The 21,591-nt window shown below is 52.7% G+C and overlaps 1 protein-coding gene across 2 annotated transcripts in view; it reads left to right on the plus strand.

Annotated features, from left to right (window-relative positions):
* efna5b (ephrin-A5b) overlaps positions 1-21,591 on the plus strand; it is a 78,551-nt gene that overhangs the window by 48,582 nt on the left and 8,378 nt on the right. For both annotated transcript variants that reach the window (XM_023802933.2, XM_023802932.2), the window contains exon 2: positions 17,828-18,120. In XM_023802933.2, coding sequence (XP_023658701.1) covers positions 17,828-18,120 — 293 coding nt within the window. The remainder of the gene's footprint in view (positions 1-17,827; positions 18,121-21,591) is intronic.

The following is a 21,591-nucleotide window of genomic DNA, read 5'->3' on the forward strand; positions in this document are numbered from 1 at the left end:
TTTGTTTGTGCTGCTCTCCGGGCGACGGGGAGGGTGGGGCCGGTTATTTTTTACGGCCTCAGCGTGTGTCGGTCGGCGGGGTGTGGGCCGGGTTGGCTGACAGAACACTGCGGCCGTTTGTGGACTCGCTATCAAGCACCTTTTGTTTTTTCGCACTCGCCGATCTTAAGTGTTTATCTTGACGCCGTGAGCAGCGTCCCGGTAGAGGAACACGCCTCTGTGGGTGTTCTAATGGTAACCAGGTCAGCGCCCACATCTGGCCTCTGTTTGAAAAGACGCTGTTATTCCAGCAATTAAGGGTGGCGGAAATACAAAACAAAATAAACCATCGTAATTTCATAGCACGCACCCACACCTTTTCTGTTATTTATTTAGAGAGGCCTTGCTTTAAAATATATTAGACACAAAACTCTTGTTTTGAAAGTTAATTTGATACTTGTGGTGTTTGATTCCTGAGGCATTTGTATTGTTAAATTTAGTTTCTCATCATGATATTTGGCTGATCTGTTTTCTTTTCTCGGTAACGGGATAGTGCAGCAGAGGATTTGCTCCCAACACGTTCCTTGTGCTAACAGACACATGAGAGCCTCTTCTGGCAATGAAAGGCCTCAAGTAGCTGAATTTTAAACCCAGGAGTGTGGAGTGATGGGAACTAACAGGCTTAGGAATGCAGTGGGCCCACCCAAAATAACGCACTGGGGTGTCCCAGGCCTGTCCTTTGGCTCGCCTTGGCAGTTTACTGTGCTCTTGTCGTGGGGTGCGATTGTTAGAGAAAGTGCTTTAAATGCGTGGTGGTTCCGTGAGTGTGCATAATGGCCCAAGCTCTACAGATTCCCGGGCCCGTTCGGGCCCGCGGTTCAGAGACAGTGGCAGTTTTCAATCTGGCCGCTCGCCTGCCCCCATGCTTGCTGTCAGCGGCCCCCAGCCTTTCAGAGTTTTTTTTTCTTTCTTTTTTCTCGGTAATCCTTCTCACCCGTCTGCCTGTTTCCCCTTTTTATTTATCTGCTTTCCCTCTGCGCCGCAGTGCCAGCATGCGCACAGCGTCTACGGTAAAGTGAGCGACCTCTCCGAGGAGCCCTTTGGCAAGGCGGGCACACCTGTGCACGGCAGTGGGTGATCCCCCCCCCGTCAGGCAGCCAATCAAACCTGCCCACCGCAGGGGCCTCGTCGCTGCCAAGGGTGGCTGTATGTCGTGACACCGGCCCCGTTGCCAGCTGACCCTGCTTTCCCCCCCCCCCCCTTAAAACACGTTCAGCACCTCTCAGCGTGTCCACACCATCTATTTCCAGAGCTTTCTTTTGTTCTCGGTGACCTCGGGGTTCCTGTGATGCCAAAAGAGAGCAGGACGGATCTGATTTGGGGCATCACTCGTGTGAAGTCTCCCCCCCCCCATACTGGGACTAAGCTGCGTATTCGTCAGGAATTGGAAGAACGTACAATAAAAAGTCAAAAGAGAAGAGGGGAAATTACGCATCGGGGGGAACAGATGCTCACAAATGCTTCGATATCCATCGCGGGTGCAGAGAGATGATGCATTATCCTGTGAGGAATCGCGTCGGCAGGAAGGAGTGATGAGCACGTCGGCGGTGGGTGTCGAGATTTGTGTTTTTGTGCTCTTATGGAGGCGGGCAGTGGGACAAAACCGTGTTTATTGGTTGGAACGGAGGACCAGACTGACAGCTGGCGGTTCTTTTATTGGTCTCACCACGAAAGGCACGAGGCCCCCTAGCAGATTGCAGAGAGAATGCACGACTACAGCTGTAAAGAGGGGTGGGGGGGTCAGCGGCATAGTGACATCATTATCATGCTAACTGCATCACCCTGACATGTGACATGTGGCATGTGGCCCCCCGGTGTGGCTGGGCGGAGACAAGTGGCCGCACGCATGGCTGAAGCGGGCCGGCTCTGTTGGACGGGGGCGCCTATCCATTTCCTCATTAACGTCAGCGTTTAACCTTTCGTGCTCAATTGGTTTTGTGCGCCTTTGTCGATTTCTCTAAATATTCCATGGCTGGCCAATGGCTTGCTGCGGCTGAACGAGACCAGACTGGTGTCTCTGTGTCTGTCGGGGGTGACGGACGACGTGACGGATGTAAAATTAAACTGCCCTTGGCACAGGTGCTATCTGGACCCGATTTCCATGTTTGATGAGTGCAACTGAGAAGCAAGCAGGTGGAAAAGAAAGTTTTATAGCCTTTCCGAGCAGTTTGTCCACGGTATAAACCAGCCGAAGAGTGAAAAGGATGGTTATATTGTGCAGTGCTGTAGTACTCACAGCTTAGTCTGTAGGCAGCTCTGTCTGCTCCTGTTCAAGGGGCTGCTTGATCTTTTGTCACCCTTCCACGTCACCATTGTGACATTGTGGCATTGTCCTTGGCCAGGCCGGAGTCTCCTAAATCTGCCCAGTGGCATGCTGGGAAATCCACACAGTGCTGTCCACCACTGCAATATCAGTGCACTGGAGGTCTCGATGTGGCAGATGCGAGAGAGATGGGAGAGGGCAGGAGGCCGGCTGGGACCCGGCTCTGCACATGATTGTGGGGGCGGGATGGGCAGGGGGGTCTGAGCTGGAGTTGTCGCCCCAGTTGATTAAAGCGGGCCCCCCTATGAGACCGGCAGTGTACTGTACCCTGATGGACACCAAATAGCCCCCCCCAACCCAGTCAACCCCGTGTAAGACCTAAATACTGGTTTAAGAATCTGATGCTTCCAGTCCTGGGGGGCAGATGGAAGGTGATTCACTGGACACAGGAAGAGATGGAGGGGGGGCTTATTTCCATACAGTTCAGACTGACCAAGAGAAATAGTGAGACAGTGACACAGAGCATGGGGTGCGCTGTTTGTTTGTTTTGTTCGTTTCCTTCTGTGCCTCAATCCGACCGTCTTTCAGGGGTTATGAGACGCCCCCCCCCCCCCACATATAAACGCTAAGGCTCATCTCACCATGCTCAACGGACCGCGTCATGTGCGCATGGGCATGCGGGGGGACATGTGAACGAGCCAGGCGCCAGATTCTGAAAAGCCTGCAGTTGAAATTAGAATTCTCTGGTTCATTGGGCACGATCAACAGAGCCTCCACCCCCCCCCCCCACCCCGCCCCACCCACCCCCCCGGCCTGCACCAGAGCCCAGCGATTGCTCAGCTGTCGTCCTGCACACAGTGGGATCCGCTGCCGGCTTTGGCTCGCACGCGGCCCCCCGGATCCGGAAGGGCCACACGGCACCAGGAAGGCGAGTCGCAGATCTGCGTGGATTTAGCTGTAAAACAAATAAAGACGAAAATATGAAACCTCTTCCAGGTGTTCAGTGCTGAGAATTTAATGAGAAAATTAATCCTTTGAACGGGTGGGGGAACAGTACCCCTCACAGCTGCGGCCAGCGCCTTCAGTGTGTGGGTGTGTGTTGGCGGGGGCGCACACAGGCACAGGTGCTTGGCAGTTTGTCGTTAGTGCCATTGATGTCCCCGTCATCTTGGGGGGGCTCACATAACCTCAAGGTGAGCATCACCGGCCCTCAGAGCAGTGTTTCCGCGGCCTGGCGGACTCGGGCCGGACCGGGAGCCATGTGGGGCACGAGGTTAAGTTCCAGGTCACTGCCGTGGACCCTGGCAAGACCCTCCCCTGGAGAAAGGTATCATTACACATTTTTATGGGCGTTTCACTGTCTGCAGCAGCCTGGAAGGGCCCCAATTTTCATGTCCTTTTATCCCTATTCCTTGGGCTCTTCCTGCTGACAGGTCATGCGATTTGCCGGTCCCGGTGTTGCTAGGGGTTACCGCTGGCTGGGGGGGGGGGGGGTTGTGGTTTGGGTAACAGATGCGGTTTGTGGCTCCTGGTGGGGGTGAGGAATCCACCGGGTCACGTTTGGTTGGATCATTATGTCACCACGTCTTTTCACAGATTCTCTCAGTCTTACCTAGAAATGAGGTTTATGCAGAGAATAGGACAGACAGAGGATAATGACTGTGCTGATAACATCCCCCCCCCCCCCCCCCCAATAGGAATTTCCAAAGACGGTGTCCAGACGTGCTTAAATCCACGCAGATATCGCGCTTTTTAATACCCACTTTGGGAATGAGACGTTTGTCAGCGGAGGCGGATAGATCCGGCGTCTCCGGGAAGAGTGTGTGAAAGCTGCCAAAATGAAAACGGGTGGAAAGCTCCTTTTTTGGCAGGGGGGGGGCAGGGGGGTTCCTTTTATGAATATGATTTCATAGAGCTGGGGCCTCTGAATAGGTTAGGCACGGCACGGCGCGGTGCGGCATGAGCTGTCTGATGTGTGACGGAGTGCTGTTGGCAAACCTAATCTCCCTGCCGCTCCTTCTGCTGCTGTGTGGCTGATTCAATTTACAGTGCATCCCCCCCCCCCACCCTCCCCCCAGAGAGCAGGAGCCAGCTGGGCAGGCATGGGGCACAAAGCATCAGTGACCATGGTGAAGGCCCAGAAACTCTGCTTCTTTTTTCCAAATGTTCCCCCTCAGAGACCCGCCCCCTCGCCATCCTCACCACCCTCGCCACCTGGCACATACAGATCCGAAGCGGTTCGGTTTCACCACACTGTCCTTTCAGAGGCGTGAGCCGAGTCCGTTCCGTTAACCAAATGCTATAGCTTTCAGTCCGCCTGCATGGAGATTGTGAATGCTGACAGGTCCTGTGTCACGGGAAGAAAAACTGTGACGTTTCTTTGGCTGGAGCCCCGCCAGCATGCGGTGGATTCCTCTGCATGTGCAAACACACACAAACACACACACGCTCATACACACACACACTGTAACACAGGCACACACACGACGCGCCAGTCCTCCTGTTTTTCCGCACTGTTACCCCCTCCCAGCAGGACATGCGCCTCCTCGCGTTTAAACGGCTGTAAATCTCAGCGGTATGTATGGCCCTTATCTGCGGTATTTCGCCGAAGGTGAGAGGGACGTCTTGACCTCTCGTTGTGGCTGTCACAGCCTCCCACTTGTTCCATCCGGCTCTGGCTAATAGCCTCCCATCACATGTCAGGTTGTCCGACACATTGCCTGTTTCTCTTTTGGTATATTTAGGACCCAAAACGGAGAATTCACGAAGCGGGCATTAGCTGGTCGGCCGTATGCTGTCAGGCCCCGTTAGGTTTTGCAGTAAGTGGCGTTTAGCTTATCCCCTGGACTTGTTGAAGGGGTGTGCTGTGGCGGCTCTCCTGGCACTGGCCCGGCCACTCTGCCGGGTCCAGCTGTCCCTGGGCATTGCAGTCTGGGCAGCGCTGGGTGCTCTCAGATGCTGGGAGCTGGCTGAAGAGGCTGGGGTCACAAGGACAGAGAATCCAGCTGCTTTTTTCTATAAATGCCAGCAGTGAAGCAGAGCAGGCTGCTTCTGGAGGGGTCCATTCATCCCCCTTTAATGTCTTTTTCTCCCACTCTCTGTCTCTCTCTCTCTCTCACAGCAACACATTGACCTATGTTGCTTTGATTATGGGATGGGCCAGAGAAGGTGGGGGGAGGCTCAATGTAATTACTTAGTGAGCGTAATTATATTCATTGGGGGGAGAAAGAACTGGTCACCCCGCCCCCTTGCTGCACCCCGCCTGCACCGCGAGGGGAGCGGCGGTGACTGGGCGGCGAGATTGTGCCCATGATTAGAGAGAAATTGATTCCAAATCGGAGCTGGCGAACAGCTTTTAAAGTCCCCTGTTCACTTTCAATTTCGCGGAAGTCGGGCTCCTCGCTCACTATTTAAAAAAAAAAAAAAAGGGCTAAACTTTGTTTTAAGTTGTATTTAAAGTTCTATTGAGGCCATTTTCGATAAAGGCTACAGCAAACAGTTTGTTATAAGGTGGAGCTCAGTCTTTGTGGCAAACGGATCTGACTAAACAAATCAGCAGGAGCCGAGTGTTTGGAAGCCTTGGCAGTCGCTGCTCTGCTCTCACTGGCTTTTGTACCATATAGTATAGTGCTGCCCCCCCACCCTCCCCACAAACCGCTCGACAGCTCATTAAGGCCACTCGGTGTCTGCTCCAGAGATAAGCTGTCAGGAATTCCTCCATGAGGTGTTTCCAAAGAGCTTTTAGTGGCCTGATAAGAGGGTCGTGTGGATGGAGGTCTTTGTTGTGCCTGTGGAGGAGCCGCTCGAGCCATTTTCTGAGTTGGGCCCTTTTCACGCAGCCTCTGAGACACCGCATTGCACGTTGACGAACGCGAGCGAGATGATCTGTGTGATGGCGTCTTCCTCAGGCATATCCATCCACCTTCGCCTATCTTGGTCGTCTTTTCCTCCCGTCATCGTGCGCAGGCAGTTTCCGATCGAAATCAAATGGCATACGCACCATGTTCTCCTGCCCGTGATGTATGGAATGTGTACAGACCCGTTAAACGCTCCGGCGATTAGCTGCTAAGTTATGGAGGGACCCCTTGAGTGTCGTAGCCAAGGGTGTTTGTTTGGATAGCCGAGTTGTGGCTCATAAACGCAGTAGGTTGACAACTTAATCTCATCCTGAAGATGCCTCTCATGTTGCGGGTCGTCTTCCGTTTGACATCGATGTGTGCCACTGGTGCTTATGTGTTCTAAGACGTACTTCCTATCTTTTTGGGAAAATTCAGTCCCCGACTGAAGTTTGGTCACTTAAGTGTCGATGATCATGTGACACAAAGAGACGTTATCAGGTGTCAGGGGGGTTATTTTTTAACTTTATTTCTTATCTGTGGGGATGGGGGTCTGGTCCATAAAAGTGGAATTTCAGTGCCCCTGCCACACGCTGGGTCAGAGCTGGACTGACTCGAAACCGGGCCAACTTGAAACCGGGCCGACTTGAGGACCCTTCAAACACGCAGATGTAACTGGGCCGCAGGGGTCTGAGCTGGACCCGTGTCCCTTACCATGTGACACTGTCTCTCCTGTCTGCGAAGGGCCAGCTGCATGATGGGACATGTGCACAGCCCTGGAACACCAGAACCAGGCTGGGCTTCTGGCTCAATTTATACTCGGCCATCCGTGACCCCGAAGAATCTGAGGATATTGCTATTAATCTCACCCACTAAATCACAAATTCCCAGGCTGATAAGAACTGTGTTTCAGGCAGACTTCCTCCCTTATTGGAATGTCATACTTTCTATGGAAGCATAAATCACACATAATTAATGTAGCTCCTTTCTATGTCCAAAATTCCTTTACTGTTGTTATTTAGATGCTAAATATGGCCCTCATGCTTGCAGTTAATTTGTCCTCTTCCTCTTTCTGTCTCATGTTTGTTGTGCTTTAATTATCATTTGAGGCAGAGTATCGTCAGCGCTCTGCATGCCCTTAGAGTTAGACAGCATATGAATTGATGAGGTGGACGTCTCAAGAAAAGTCCACATTTCTAATATGGTGGGAGTGGTTAAAGAAAGAGTTTGCTGTCCTTCTTGGCCACATAGATAGTCATCATGATAGGGGGCATCCATTTAGGATTTTGGGTAGGGGCCATCTGCTTGGGATTTGGGGTAGGGGCCATCCGTTTGGGGTAGGGGCCATCCGCTTGGGATCTGGGGTATGGGCCATCCGTTTGGGATTTGGGGTAGGGGCCATCCGCTTGGGATTTGGGGTAGGGGCCATCCGCTTGGGATTTGGGGTAGGGTCCTTCCACTTGGGATTTGGGGTAGGGGCCATCCGCTTGGGATTTGGGGTAGGGTCCTTCCACTTGGGATTTGGGGTAGGGGCCATCCGCTTGGGATTGGTGGTTGGGGCCATCCGCTTGGGATTTGGGGTAGGGGCCATCCGCTTGGGATTGGTGGTAGGGGCCATCCGCTTGGGATTGGTGGTAGGGGCCATCCGCTTGGGATTGGTGGTAGGGGCCATCCGCTTGGGATTTGGGGTAGGGGCCATCCGCTTGGGATTGGTGGTAGGGGCCATCCTCTTGGGATTGGTGGTAGGGGCCATCCGCTTGGGATTGGTGGTAGGGGCCATCCGCTTGGGATTTGGGGTAGGGGCCATCCGCTTGGGATTTCCTTTGTCTGCTCCCTTATCCATCTTTCTTGGCTGTGATAATGAGGTCCTTTAAGGGCGTGGCCATAATACCCCCCCAGTGAAGTTAGTAGGTGGCGGCTTCTGAATGTATGTGCACGAGAAGGAGGAGCCGTTTCGGATGGCATTGTAATTGCTTGCAGCTGTCCCATCCCGACTGACGGAAACGGTGGTAAACAGTATTATCAGGGTAAACCTACCCGAACACACACGAGCCCTCGATGACTAGTGTGTGAAAACAAACTATAAGGTTGCCCCTCCCCCAAATACACACCCCTACAGGGGCCCTTGTGGCGACATTAGTGCTCTCAGGGTGAAACACGGTTCACAATGAGAGTTTCATAACTCTTGTGGGGGGGTGGTGGCAGAGGGGGCAAGATCTTTGTGACAGCTGTTGGGAGTGGGTGTGCTGGGAGTGATGGGGGCGGTAAGCATTTTGATTGTATGCTATGTTTAGACACAGTGTGTCGAGGCACTGTGGCTCCCCCTGCAGCTGATGATGAGAGTCTCCCTTGCTTGCACCTGTTCCTGCACCCCGCCCCCTCCCCATTATAGCTGACCCCGCCTTCGACTCAAAAATGCGAGTTGCCAATTAACAATCTCTAAGTCTGACCTAAATTGCCCCCGCTCCCAGCCTCTATCTGTGTTCTTCCCCGTGTCACAGAATAAGGTCAGCTTGTGAGAGGAACCAGTTCATTATCTTAAGGAATCAATTGGTACTCTGATATTGGAGGGCATTAATATGGCCTCCCGTGGAAAATAGCATTTGTTGCCTTTAGGTATGGGAGTCTTAGGTCCGGATCAGAGACCCTGGGTGTTATACCTCAGTTCTGAGCCCACACAGATATCTGGGATGGTTGGGATAATAGAGCTGTGGGCTGAAAGCAATGCAGAGTTCTGCTCCCATCCAATATAGGACCAGATGTTCCACAGACGACATTTATGGGTCAGACACCTCAGGAAGAGCCAGACCCTTAATTACCCAAAGCTCTGAATGAACGTCTTTAGTTCTGAAAGGTGCTTGCCACCTAATTGTCCTTGACCTTTGACCACTGCTTGGCAGTGGACTTGAGGTTGCTGCAGTAACTTCCTGTAGCGCATCTGAAGTGTGAGGATTGGCACATGTGACTTCCTGTTTTGGGTGTTGGGTGCTAGCTGGTATGACCAGTATTCTCCCACTCATACTGTACCTCGTTCATGCTGCCGTGCCGTCACCGTCTGTTTTTAGAAGAACTTCCCGCCTTGTGCCGTCTCCGCACTCCACTAGTCCATCTAAATAAATCATTGCGTTTGAGTGGAGTCCAGGCCAGCACGAGGACACTGGGCATGTTGGGCTCTTCCCCCCTCCGATATTAAACATGATATTGCTTGTAAATCACTGGGATCCTGTTATGTGGAGGAGCTTGGTGTGCTCAAGATATTCGCTCCCCTTCCTCGGGGACTGTGATGCTGGCTCCAGTCCCGCCTTCCGGGATCCGCTGATATAGGTTATAAACACGCTGAGTGATCATGAACCATAGTGGCTCCTTTAAGGGGAAGCTCCGCCCTCATATTTGTCTGATTGGCAGCTCTATCCACAGGCCATTGGCTGACACTCACGGCATGAGTCTGTTGGGAAACACCCTCTCCCACATGGCGAACAGGCTGGCACATGGCAGGGCGACCCAGGCTGCCCCCCTCCCCCAGCTCGGAAATCAAGGATGTGTTTACCATCTCCTAATGTTTCCTATCACCTATAAAGCGTTTTACACTAAGCATCCCCACACAGAAGCTCTGTCATTTGATTTGCTGGCTTTAATACTCTCCAGATGCCCAGGAGTCGCGGTGCCTGTGAAGCAGTGACACACCATGACCCCGTAGTGCAGTGACACACCGTGACCCCATAGTGCAGTGACACACCGGGGCCGCTGCCGCGTCTTCCCCACCTTTATCATGCCGTCACCCCTCATCCCCCTTTCTTCATTTCTTCTCTCTCTTCACCTCCCTCTATCCCTCAGTGTATTTCGCTCTCACTCGCTTCCTTTATCTCGCTCTTTCTCTCCTCGCCATCTATCTGTCTCGGCCTGGCCACCTCCATCACTCATGCTTGCTTCCAGTCCCCCCCCCCTTTCTCTGTCACCCTCACAGTCCTCCCATCCTCCCATCACTCTTTCCCTGCTCCCCGTCCCACACCCCCATCTCTCTCTCTCTCCTCCCTCTCTGATACCTCCTATCATCTGAGTTCAGGCATGCGTCAGGTACACATTCCAGCCTGTGTGGTGCTGATAGTTTGGCCCCGCCCCCCCATTAGCCGGTATGTGGGCCAGCACACGGCGGCGGGCCCTTAACATTCAGCGCGCAGGCCCTGGCCGCCCCATCTGTCTGCGTCGTCGCCGCCCGCCAGCTCTTCCTCACTCATTAACGCCGACCCTCCCCCTCCCAACTACACCCCCGAAAAGTTTGGAGATGGATGGCTCAGTAGGAGCAGACGCTACCTTCAGCTTAGCCCTCCGCCATCCCAGGAGCACTACTCCCATTTCCTCCTGGCCGCAGGCGGCGAGCGGCTCTCTCTCCGCGATGGGCGGGACCGTCGGCCAGGTCCGCTCTCCGGATATCCGGCTCCATTCCAGAAGGTTCATATGGTGGCGACCAGGGCGGCTGAGGACATCCCATTTATTATGTATCAATTTATTATTTTTTATAAAGAATTGTCAGTCATCCGCTACATGCTAAAGCAGGCCATGTTCTAATCGGCCCATCTGACATCAGCTGTTATGCTGTGTTTAAAAGTCACTTTGTCACTCATCTTTCCTCCACTTTGGAGTCTGGCTGACTGCTGGGATGGACCTTCCCAGACGAGTGTGGTCCACAAACAGGGGGTAAATAGCAATGAGGGTACCGTCAAGGGGGGGTCGTGGGGCAGACACTAATGCATCACAGGCGAGGCATGTCTGTCCCGCACTCCTGCCCGGAGGGAAATAAAAAAAAAAAAAAAGAATAAAATGACCCCCATCTGGTGGCCATATTGTCGGCAACGTGTTTGAAGGCAGGGGCCTTAAATTACCTTTGTCCCGGCAACCTGAGAGGCATAATTACGCGCAGAAAGCCCCCGTAACGGGGGCAGGTTCTCATGCAAAGTGTGGGTCTCCGCAGATGTTCCCCTCAGTGCACGAGCTGGGCCGCTAAACGCAGGTGTGTGTGGTGGCCTTCAGTATCTCTGTGCATAAGGACATTCCCCAAACAGGTGCGTGTTGGGGGGAGGAACGTGGAGGAATTGCTCTCTTCTGTGCCCACTTATCTAGTACAGCAGTGTTTCCCAATCAGGTCCTGGGGGTCCCACAGTCGGTCCACGTTTTGTCTCCTTCCCAGCTCCTGGTAGAAGCAAAAACATGGACTGTCTGTGGGTTCCCAGGACCGGGTTGGGAAACACTGGCATACAGGGTGGGGGGGAGCCTGGAGTCTGTCCCGGGAAGCCCGGGGCGCATGGAGACAGAGAGCCGAGATGGATGCCAGGCCATCATAGGATACAGTATCGCCCCCTATGGGCAAGAGAGACACCAGGGTGTCATAATGGGTGTTTTTGGGCAGGAGGAGGATAGATAAAACCTGGAGACTGGAAGGCAGACTGGAATGGGAGGTTGAGGTTAGCTCTTCTTTGCATAAATGACTGATTATTCTGTAGTAGCATATGAAGTTAGACTGTAGGGCTGCATCCAGAGTGTACCGGAGGTCTGAAATCAGCACCTGGCAGCCAATTCCACACAACCCACCGAAGGGGGTGGGGGGTTCCAACGATTTGCGGGGATCGTTGCGTCTGGCTTGGGTGATTTTTGGCTCAACATTAGTTGGGGGTGGGGGGGGGTGGGATGCCAAAAAAATGTAAATGTTTACCCGAACGTTATGGCATGTTGGCTTACGTCGGCGCCAGACCCTTTGTGTGTCAAGTCTCTTTGTTGTGCCCCCCCCCCCCCCCCCCAACTTGGCTGGGCCTTGTCGCCCGGAGAAAATAGCATGCGAGAGATCAAAACCTATTAAGCAGAATATACAAAATAAATTAGATCTCGGCCTCCCCCTAGCTCGGTAGAAAATAACGGCGCTGGAGAAGACAGCTTGCCCATCACCGGGAATCTGTGGCTGCGACAGCATACGGATCGCGCGCAGTAATCCTGCGGGCTGGAGATGGCGAGATGGTTTACATTAGAGTGATCTATTTATCTGGAGGCAGGAACGGCGCTGCTTGGGGAAGCTGGATTGATGACTGAGGAAACTGCAGTCTTATACACAGTCTCGCAGTTAAATAATACTTGTTGATTTTGATACATTGTGACTGTGTTTAGCTACGGGGAGGCGCACTCTCGTTGACCCCTGCTGGATTGCACATTTGAAGAAACCCAGGAGGTTGTGTGCTCTCATCCCTGGCCCGCTCGCCGTACTGGCAGCTGATGATGGAGGTTTCGCTCATGGGCTCTCTAAAGGAAAAAGGAGAGAAAGAGCGAGAGAACAGGGCAAAAGGAGCAGGACAGGGTGAGAGGGCGGGATGGATCGCGGGGCCGTCGATGGCCTGACCCGTCCCCACCCGGGGCAGTGTGCGCTGATGCATTGAACCGGCTCAGCTAATTAACCCTTCTCAATCTTAATGATGGATAATGGAGATGACATCTGCAGCTCTATGAGGTCACCCCCCCCCACCTCCATCATCTCTACCAGGGCTCTTGGGAGTCATGTAGAGGGTGGGGGAGTCAGCAGAGTGGGGGGGGGGGTGGAGTTTCCGCTACGTGATTTGTCTTCCTGGGGGTCAGGTAGAGAAGCTGGGGGCATTTCACCATGTTGGCGGAGCGGAGGGGGGGGGTCGCCACCCACCTGGAAAACAAGTCTGTGCGAGTCCTGGGGGAGAGAAAAAGACAGAGAGAGTGAGAGGGACTGAGAGAGGGAGAGAGAGATCACAGAGCTCCTGCTGATAGAGCCCCGGGGATCGCACTGCTCCCCGCGGCCGAATTAACCGTCCTGCTTCCGGCGTAACACGCGCTGAGCACATGGCAGCACGGCGGGGGGGTGCTGGGGTGTGGAGCATGTGCGTAACACCCCCCAACGCCATGGAAACCGGCGTGTCAGAACATGTTGTCAGAGTTAAGCGCGCGGCCATGGGCAGGAAGCGGCCGACATATAGCATTACGCATATTACCTGAGCGGGGACACCGTTACATTTTATTGCTGGCATCTGTTTCTCATATTGGAGGGTGCTGATATACTGTTTCCCAACTTAAAAGACTGGTCTGACTGTATGGGGGGGGGGGGGGTGCAGTCGAGGATGACCACGGACCTGGCTCGACCCCCCCCCCCCCCCCCCATGTGGGAGGTGTTCCGGAAAGCAGCAGTCTCATGGAAGTGTTCCTTCGGAAAGTACTGGCGGGGTCATGTGGCCCACTGAGGGCAAAGGTCACGCCTGAGCGACAGCGAGCAGCAGAGGCGGCATGGGGTCCTCAGGTGTGCTGCCCATTAAACTGCCTGCTTGGAAGAATCTCATTGCGGCTGTGGGGAGTGGTCATGGTGTGCGGCCGCTTGTGACAGTTTAAGGGGTTATTCCGGAACATGCCGACAGCTCTGTGGGGGAATCTCAGCACCCCAGCCCCTGGCTTAAAATGGCGTTAGGTACTTGGAGCGGCGGTGGGGGTGTCTGCCCTGTGTTCACCCCTCCCTTTATTATCATCTGAGCAGACTCCCCACTGCAGTTTCCACACTCTGCCCCCGGGAAGAAACGCGAGATGGTGAGATGGAGAGATGCATCTGCGATTCCCTCCCACGGCTCCCCTGAACCCCCCCCTCGAACGGGCCGGTCCGCTGCCGCCGCATGTCTCAAAGTGCCACATTGCTGCATCCATACTTCTCTTGTCGTTCTCTCCTCTGCTTTTGATCGTCAAATGTATATTAAGAGGGATGTGTTGTGTTCAATGACTTATACATAACTGTGTGCATTGAAAGGGGGCGCGATTTGGCGGGGGGCTGTCGGGCCCCGGCGGGGAGGCCCTCTCGCTAATCCTGGGTGCCGCTTGAGTCGTGACCCCACCTGCGGTGTCCCTAGGTCCCGCCGCACCCTCTGTTACGGCCCGCCTTTGATTGCAAGCCCATTATGGATTAAGGGATTAAAGTTCCATTCACAGTTAGATTTTCGACCACAAAGAAGAGAGGAGAATGAGACAGAGAGGAGAGGCGGGCAGGAAAAACACAGAGTAATCTGGAGTTTGTACCTGCAGACAGGGGCAGCTAATCCACTGTGTTAGCGGACGGAGAACTGGCAGTGAGTGGCGTCATCATGGTTACTCGTGACCATTATCCGGGGGGGGTGGGACGTATAATCCTGGCAGTTCACGGCACAAAAACACAGATTATATTTAAATAAAAGATGAAAACTCGATCTGTTACAGTGCGCGGTCGCAGCGATGTGCAGGATTTTACCGGATTAAAAGGAATACAAATATGTCAACCAGATAATCCCACTGGCGTTTGATCTGCCAGTGCCGCGGCAGAGGGGGTCCCATGGAAAATAAATGGCCAGCCGGGAAGACAGAAAACGTCCTTCTGGGAACGCGATAGAGCATCAAACACAGTATGAAAAGAGGAAGATGGAGGTAGATGGGGTGTGGTGAGCGTGCGGACATTACCATGAGCTGCTCGTAATGTTAATTATAGCGTCATTGAGGAGGTGGTCGTGCAGAGTGTGAATATGCAATGAGCCCCTGTTGTAATGTACCATGATATATTGCTCGGTGGAGCCCACCTGAGGCTGGGGCAGGTACTGCAGGGACAGATTTAGCTTTTAGTAGCTTTGGGAGGGAGTGGCACAGTGGTGCAGTGGTTGGCATTGTTGCCTAACGCTTCTGGTACCAGCATTTTAATCTCCACCGTGGCTCCATTTGTGTGGAGTTTGTATGTTTTCTCTGCGTTGCTGTGGGGTTTCCTCTGGGTGCTCTGGTTCCCCGCAGAGTCCAGAACCATGCTAAGGTTAATGGGAGTTAGCAAATTGCCCATAGGTGTGTCTGTGTGTGTGACTGGTGTGTGAGTGTGCCCTGTGATGGCTTTAACTGAGCCGCCATTTTGTCTGAGCTGTACGTGCGGGGCACTTGGCCTCACCTGATGAGAGGCACCCCCAACCCCTTTCAGAACATGGGGGAATGAGATGAGGGGGTGAGCCCGGCTCGTGTGGGGAGGCGTCGCCGTGGTGACAGGGAGCCTCCTGGATGTGGCGGATTGGGGCGGGGCCTCCACTGCTGCCTCATGCAGGATAATAATCAGCTGGTAATGGATGCCTGGGCTGGAGGGGGCCGCTCTCCTGATTACACAGCGGCTTCTCGCCTGCCGCCGGTGTGTTTTGACCTCGAGTGCTTTCCAAACAGTTGTAGCATAACAAAGATGTGTAATTATCATAATGTGACAATTAGCCTGCCATCCAGTTCCAGTTTTTAATTACCCCTGTAAATTACGAGAGTATCAAGGACTTTCTCGTCGAGCTGGAAACTTTCCCATGTGCCGATGGTGTGAGGGATAAGGGCATCTGCACTGCCTGGTAGCTGTTCCTGTTATTCTCCCCTCGCTCATAGAGCCGGCCTCCGGATTTTGCAGAGAATTCCACGGCCTTCCTCATGAAGAGGATGAGGGCCGGGATCAGCCTGACTTATCTCTCGCACAGCCAGTTGGCATCATCGCATTTCTGTCGCAGACTGCCTGCCGTCGTTTATGGCGTAGGTCACGCTCAGTAGTACTGGTTGAATTTGCGCTTAGGAGCAAACAGTCTAATACGGGCGCTGTGTTTTAGCGAGTGCCCCGTCCTCTCGGCTGTCATTTACGCAGCCACTGTGCGCAGATGTGCAGCAGAGCAGCCGCGTGCATCGGCGGGGAACGGTGCCACATGCAGACAGCTGACACACCACTGCCGTGTGCATCCACGCAGGAGCTCAGTGCGTCCGTGTGAAGGTAACGGCTAAACAGCCGGCGGCGTGGTGCCCCGCGTTCCTGCACGCATCGGCAGCCACTCGGCGGGCAGACTGGCAACATGGATCTCACACATCCGGCCCTGATCGTGGGGTCTCCTGTCAACGCTGCATGGCGTCATCGCCGGTCTTGGGTTGGCACTCCCCTCCCGCCGCCAACTCCCCCCCCCCCCCACCCCTGAACCAGCAGCCGGCACGGATATGGATGTGACTCAGCTTGCTGGGCCTAAACCAGCCAGTTTGATTTAATGTTTTCAAGTCCCTACTCCAAAATGGCGGAACGTACACGCGTTTTGGGTGGTTTGAGATTGGAAAAACAACTGTTATGCCATGTGAGTGAGCCAGCTAGGCTGAAACAGGCTGTTTACCGGCAGGAAGAGGCAGGATGTGCATCTCAGACGACATTCAACAGACAAGAAATGCAAGAATGAACAGTTTCAGGCTTTGGGGGTTTATTTGATGGTGTGATTTTTGGGCACACAGCACATAAATGCAAATCTCCCTGACAAACACAAACACACACACACACACACACACTATGCACACTTATGGGTCTTGGATGTTTTGCACATAGTCACTCTGTGATAAACAGGATTCCATATTAAATTCCTTCTGAAGCCCCCGTTTTCCCAGCCCTGTTTGGTCTGTGATAGCCAGCTCTGTGAAACTGCCCCCCCGCCCCTTAATGAGTCGGAATTTCTTTGTCACTGGAAACAGCTGTGGTACAGTCCAGCGCCAGCGTCCCTGACTGAGCCTGGGTCAGCGCCAGGCGGCGCCGAGGGGGCTGATTATTAATATCGCCCAGACGGGCTTTTATCATCCCCCGCGGGGCGCATCGTGCCCCTGTTTACTTTGGCTACTGAGTCAAACTGCCTTTCTCCGCCCCGAGAGACAGGACGCCCCGACCCACGGGAAAGATGGGCAGCGTAGTGTAGTCTGCTGCTGCCTCCCAGCCAGACCAGCAAAGAGAAATATTATTGTAAAATCCGGATGGAAGCCCCCCCAATGCCGGCACTGGTGTCCATGCCCCCTCCCTGCCCGACCTTCCATTTTAGCTAAGTAGCTAAGTCCCAGTATTTCTGACAGGGGAGTTTGTCAATTAAAATTTTTGCATCGGGCTGCTCCTTGAAACGCGTCAAAGGGACTGCAACCCAGCTCAAACTTTGGGGATGCAGCCGGCTGGGGGTGTTTCCCATAACCAGGTCAGGGTCAGCTATACTCAGCTCTGGCCTGCTGCCGCTTACGCTCAGTCGACCGGGACAAGAGTTACGAAAAGCTGACAGTTACCGTTTTCATCCAAACGCGTCCCTGTGGAGGAGCCAACACCCTCTGAAGTGTCCAAAAAGCCGCAGTTAGATACCGATGATAAATACGAGATCCAAACTGACAAAATCTGGTTTTTATCAGACTCGAAACTCCTCATAAACATATCTTTCTCCTGGCCTCAGAATAAAATAAATTAGATTCTTTGTGTATCACTTAAGATATATTGCTGTGAATTTCTTTTGCCGCATGGAATTCTCAGAAGTTATGAAGACAGAGATGCAAGATGCAAATGTGTATCCGAGACCTTCCTGGCATCTGAATCAGGCATGCTTTCTGTGAAAAATACTTCTGAGTGCAGTTAATCAACCCCTGGCGTGGTTCGCGCCTAAACACGGCGTTGCCTGGATCGATTTATAGACTTGCCACGTTATTTGCCAAAACCAAATGTAAAATAATCACAGCAGTAAATTTCCGTGCGGTATCTGGAGATGGCAGCCATTCTGGGCATGAACTCCCCAACCTATTCACAGATCAGATGCATCATACTTGTACTTTGGAATAGTAGTGGGGGCATTTAGGAAAGCTTGTGGAGCTGTCTTGACCTCCCCCATCTTCCTGACAGGTTCCAACGTGGTGATTACCACATCGATGTGTGCATCAACGACTACCTGGACGTGTTCTGCCCACACTACGAGGACTCGGTGCCGGAGGAGCGGACAGAGCGCTACGTTCTGTACATGGTCAACTACGATGGTTACAGCACCTGCGACCACACCGCCAAGGGCTTCAAGCGCTGGGAGTGTAACCGCCCCCACTCGCCCAACGGGCCGCTCAAGTTCTCCGAGAAGTTCCAGCTCTTCACCCCCTTCTCGCTGGGCTTCGAGTTCCGGCCGGGCCGGGAGTACTACTACATCTGTGAGTATAAATACACCCCCCCCCTTCACGGAAACTGTTATCACTATGGCTTAAGGGATGTTCCGCTGTCCGTGGGCTCTCCTACACCAGCAGGGCGGCGACGCTGCTCGTAGGAGGTATCTGATTTACGGTCGGCTACAGTTTACGTACTGGCTTCTCGTGCCGGGTGCAGAACAGAACAAACACGCGTGCCGCGATCCAGTGGTCTGAGCAAGCAGAGCCAGGCAATGGGAGAAAGCTCCGGAAAGTGACTCTTCCCAGATGGCTCTTTCTGAAGGAGAGAGCGAGTACCTTCAACAAGAGAAACCCAAACCGTTGTTTTTACAGGCCCAGTCACACTCCTGCAGGGCTAAACTGGGAAGACTAAATAAGACATGCCCCCCCCCCCCCCACAAGCTAAGATTACGCTGAGTTGAGTGCGTTTGTTCCCGAAAATGATGAGATTCAGACTATTTCTTTTATGACTGAAATTTCACATATTTTCTCCTGGTTGGCTGTTCATTGCAACTCGTCTGTTTCTTCTCTACCATGTAGAAGGGTGTGTTAAGGGAAAGGTGTGTTAAGGGAAGGGTGTGTTAAGGGAGTATTAAGCCAGGATTACTTTATACAGGAGGCAAAGTTAACATCACGTATGATGTTAGTGTAGAGAACCTCCCACCAAGACAGGAAGCGTAATTAAAAAAAAAAATTAAATTAAATTCTCCAATGGAAATTAAGAACTAATCTTATGTTTATTTAAAATGTAGTCTGGTTTTTATATAAAGCGCAAAAGAAAATAATGACGATTCAGTCAGCCCTCTGTACAGTTAAGGCACTAAACCTGAGCGGTGGCAAAGAATGTAATATTTTTATTGCTTCCATATGCTTAATTCACCCCATTCTAGCAGGAGGAAGCCCAATTTGGGACCTTTGACCTTTGACCCCTAATAGTCCATTACCTTTCAGTCTGAGGTGTAATTCGCCTAAAATGAGGATTATCTTCCCCAATGCAGTCTACACAGTCTGCAGCCCACCCTCCACCCTCCCAGCAGAACACCCCCTGCTCAGACAAGTGGCTTTCATAAAATATAACCCCCCTCCCTGTGTCAAATTTTTCCAAGAAGGAATGAGAGCGTTGGTAGTGCAGAAAGGAGAGCTTGTCTCCACCGTCAGCACGTGGATTGTGCCATGGAGAGAAAGAGGAATGACCGCTAGGAATTCTGCACCAGCTCGCATCGGAAAATCAAATAATGAATGATTGCAGGAGGAACGAAACGTTGGGTTAACTTTGAGGGTTGAATCCCCGGTGGAAGCTTTCATGATTCCGTATTCTTAAACAGCGGGCATGATCCACCCTGCTGGATTACGACTTATTTAGTCTTTCCAGTTTCCCAGCAGCTTAAGGCAGAGGACACGTTAGTAAACTGCCCCCTGCCCCCCCCCAGACATGTGATATTGCTTTTCTATCCCGTCGGTGCGCTGAACTTTGAGCGATCGGCTTGTGCGTCTTTGTCCGAGTGGCCGAGGATATTAAAGCCATCGAGCATAGCCGCCCTTTTCGACGGGCAGGCCAGACATCGCGTCTGCGAGGCGCTCGTCATGTTAATTGATTGATCCTCATGTTGTGGTCCCCCTGCCACCCCTCTCTGGCCCCCGAAATCTTCATCTGCTTTTGACTGAATTGCCATCGGACTGATGGATGTTCTGGCGTGGGCTCCGGCCCTCTCTGGGCCACAACCGAGATGATCCGGAAGGTAGGAGGCAGGAAGGGAAAAATAATACTGAAAAAGAGAGTGGGGAATGCAAATGAGACACCTCTCCCCAACCCTCCCCCCCCGCAGGAAATACATAAAGGGGATTTATCATTAAGCCGGCCGACACATCTGTGCGTAGAGGACCATGTTACAAAGTGAATGATTATATAGTACTCGTCACCGTCGTAATCATTACCACCGTGTACTTCATTAGGCTGCTTGCTTAATCCAAATGGACTTGCAGATTTTCATATCCCATTTAGGCAAATTTGTCCCGCCGGTGCCGTCCATAACGGTCGCCGCTGAAATCTCAGAATCCAGGTTATTGTCGCAAGAATGGCGATTATGTTGGGAATGCCGCCTGATGCGAGTTACAGGCAAGGCGCCTGAGGAACGGCGAGCGTGGGAGACGCCTGCCGTCGACTGTCACATGGGGTCCTTTGGTGGCACCTTCTGGAAAGTAGTCAAGCTCTGAATCTGTTTGCTCAAAGGGCTTTTTGAGCGGCTGAGTCAGAGTGCCGCATGTCACGAGGAAGCGGTTTATTTTCCTTAGGCAGGCTGCAGTGGAAATGCACAGAGACAAAACAGGCATGCGTTGTTTTTCCCGAGTTCCCCTCACCCCGTAACTCTGTCTTATGATTCAACAGTTGGCAATGCTGTCGCTGCAGCCGAGGGCCGTAAAAGCACGTCTATCCGAGTGTGAGCACACGTGAAAACACACCCTTGTCGGCGTTCGGCGGGCGCTGCCTGTTGGGCTTTGAAAATGGGCGTGGAGACACCCGGGTCGAATCCAGCTGTAGGTTGGGGTCCTTGCACCCCAGCTGAAATTCTGTCTGCAGAGAGAAACGGCAAATTGGACAAAAGTGGCGCGGGGCGGGGGGGAGGGTGGGGTCTTTTGACAGGCAAGTGTGTAAGGAAAAAAATAATAATCACCTTAATAGTGTGTAAATAGCATTTAAGGAGATCTGTGGGGAGAGAGAGGCAAGACAAGCTGGCTAATTTACAAAATGAAAGTGACATTAATCGTTCATTCAGCTCTTGAAAGATTTTTTTTTTTTTACATCCAGAGCCCAGAAGAAAAAAAAAACCCATTAGACATCTGATTGATTTTATATTTGGCCTTTAAATAAAGATTAAGATGTCAAATTATTTTCGTGAGGAGAGACTGGGATGATGTCGGGTTTTTTTTGCATTCAGAGCAGTTTGATTTGTTGTCTTTTTGATGAAATCATGCAGAAAGACAGACTTCCCCTGTCATCCTCTCGAAACAACGGCGAGCAGGCAATCGATGGACGGGGGTGCAGGATATAATCAGATTTAGGTTTTAATTCTTTTTTTTTTCCCAGGAGCCGAAGCTTTGAGGCCTAACAGGTAAATTGTCCATCAAGCTAGTGAAGCATTTTTCTCAGTCCCCCCCCCCCCCTCCACACACACACACACACACACACACCCCTGCTGCACCCCTCTCCCCAACCATCCCAACCAAGGCTTCAGATGCAAAATTTACATCCCCAGGAAGATGCAGGAAGCCACTCGCTGCTGTGCACATCTGCAGACGATTTAGCAATTTACTGCGTTTGCTCTCTGCAGCCGGCTGCTGAGGGGGGGCTACGAGGGGAGCAGCAAGGGGCACGGGACAGCTCCGGGGTCAAAGGGCATGCTACAGCTACAGAGTCCAGCTGACATAGCATCCTCCAGCACTCTGGGCACCGTATTTCTTCAGCATAGTGAAGGATCA

The sequence above is a fragment of the Paramormyrops kingsleyae genome, chromosome 2 (assembly GCF_048594095.1).
Source record: "Paramormyrops kingsleyae isolate MSU_618 chromosome 2, PKINGS_0.4, whole genome shotgun sequence".
Taxonomy (NCBI): domain Eukaryota; kingdom Metazoa; phylum Chordata; class Actinopteri; order Osteoglossiformes; family Mormyridae; genus Paramormyrops; species Paramormyrops kingsleyae.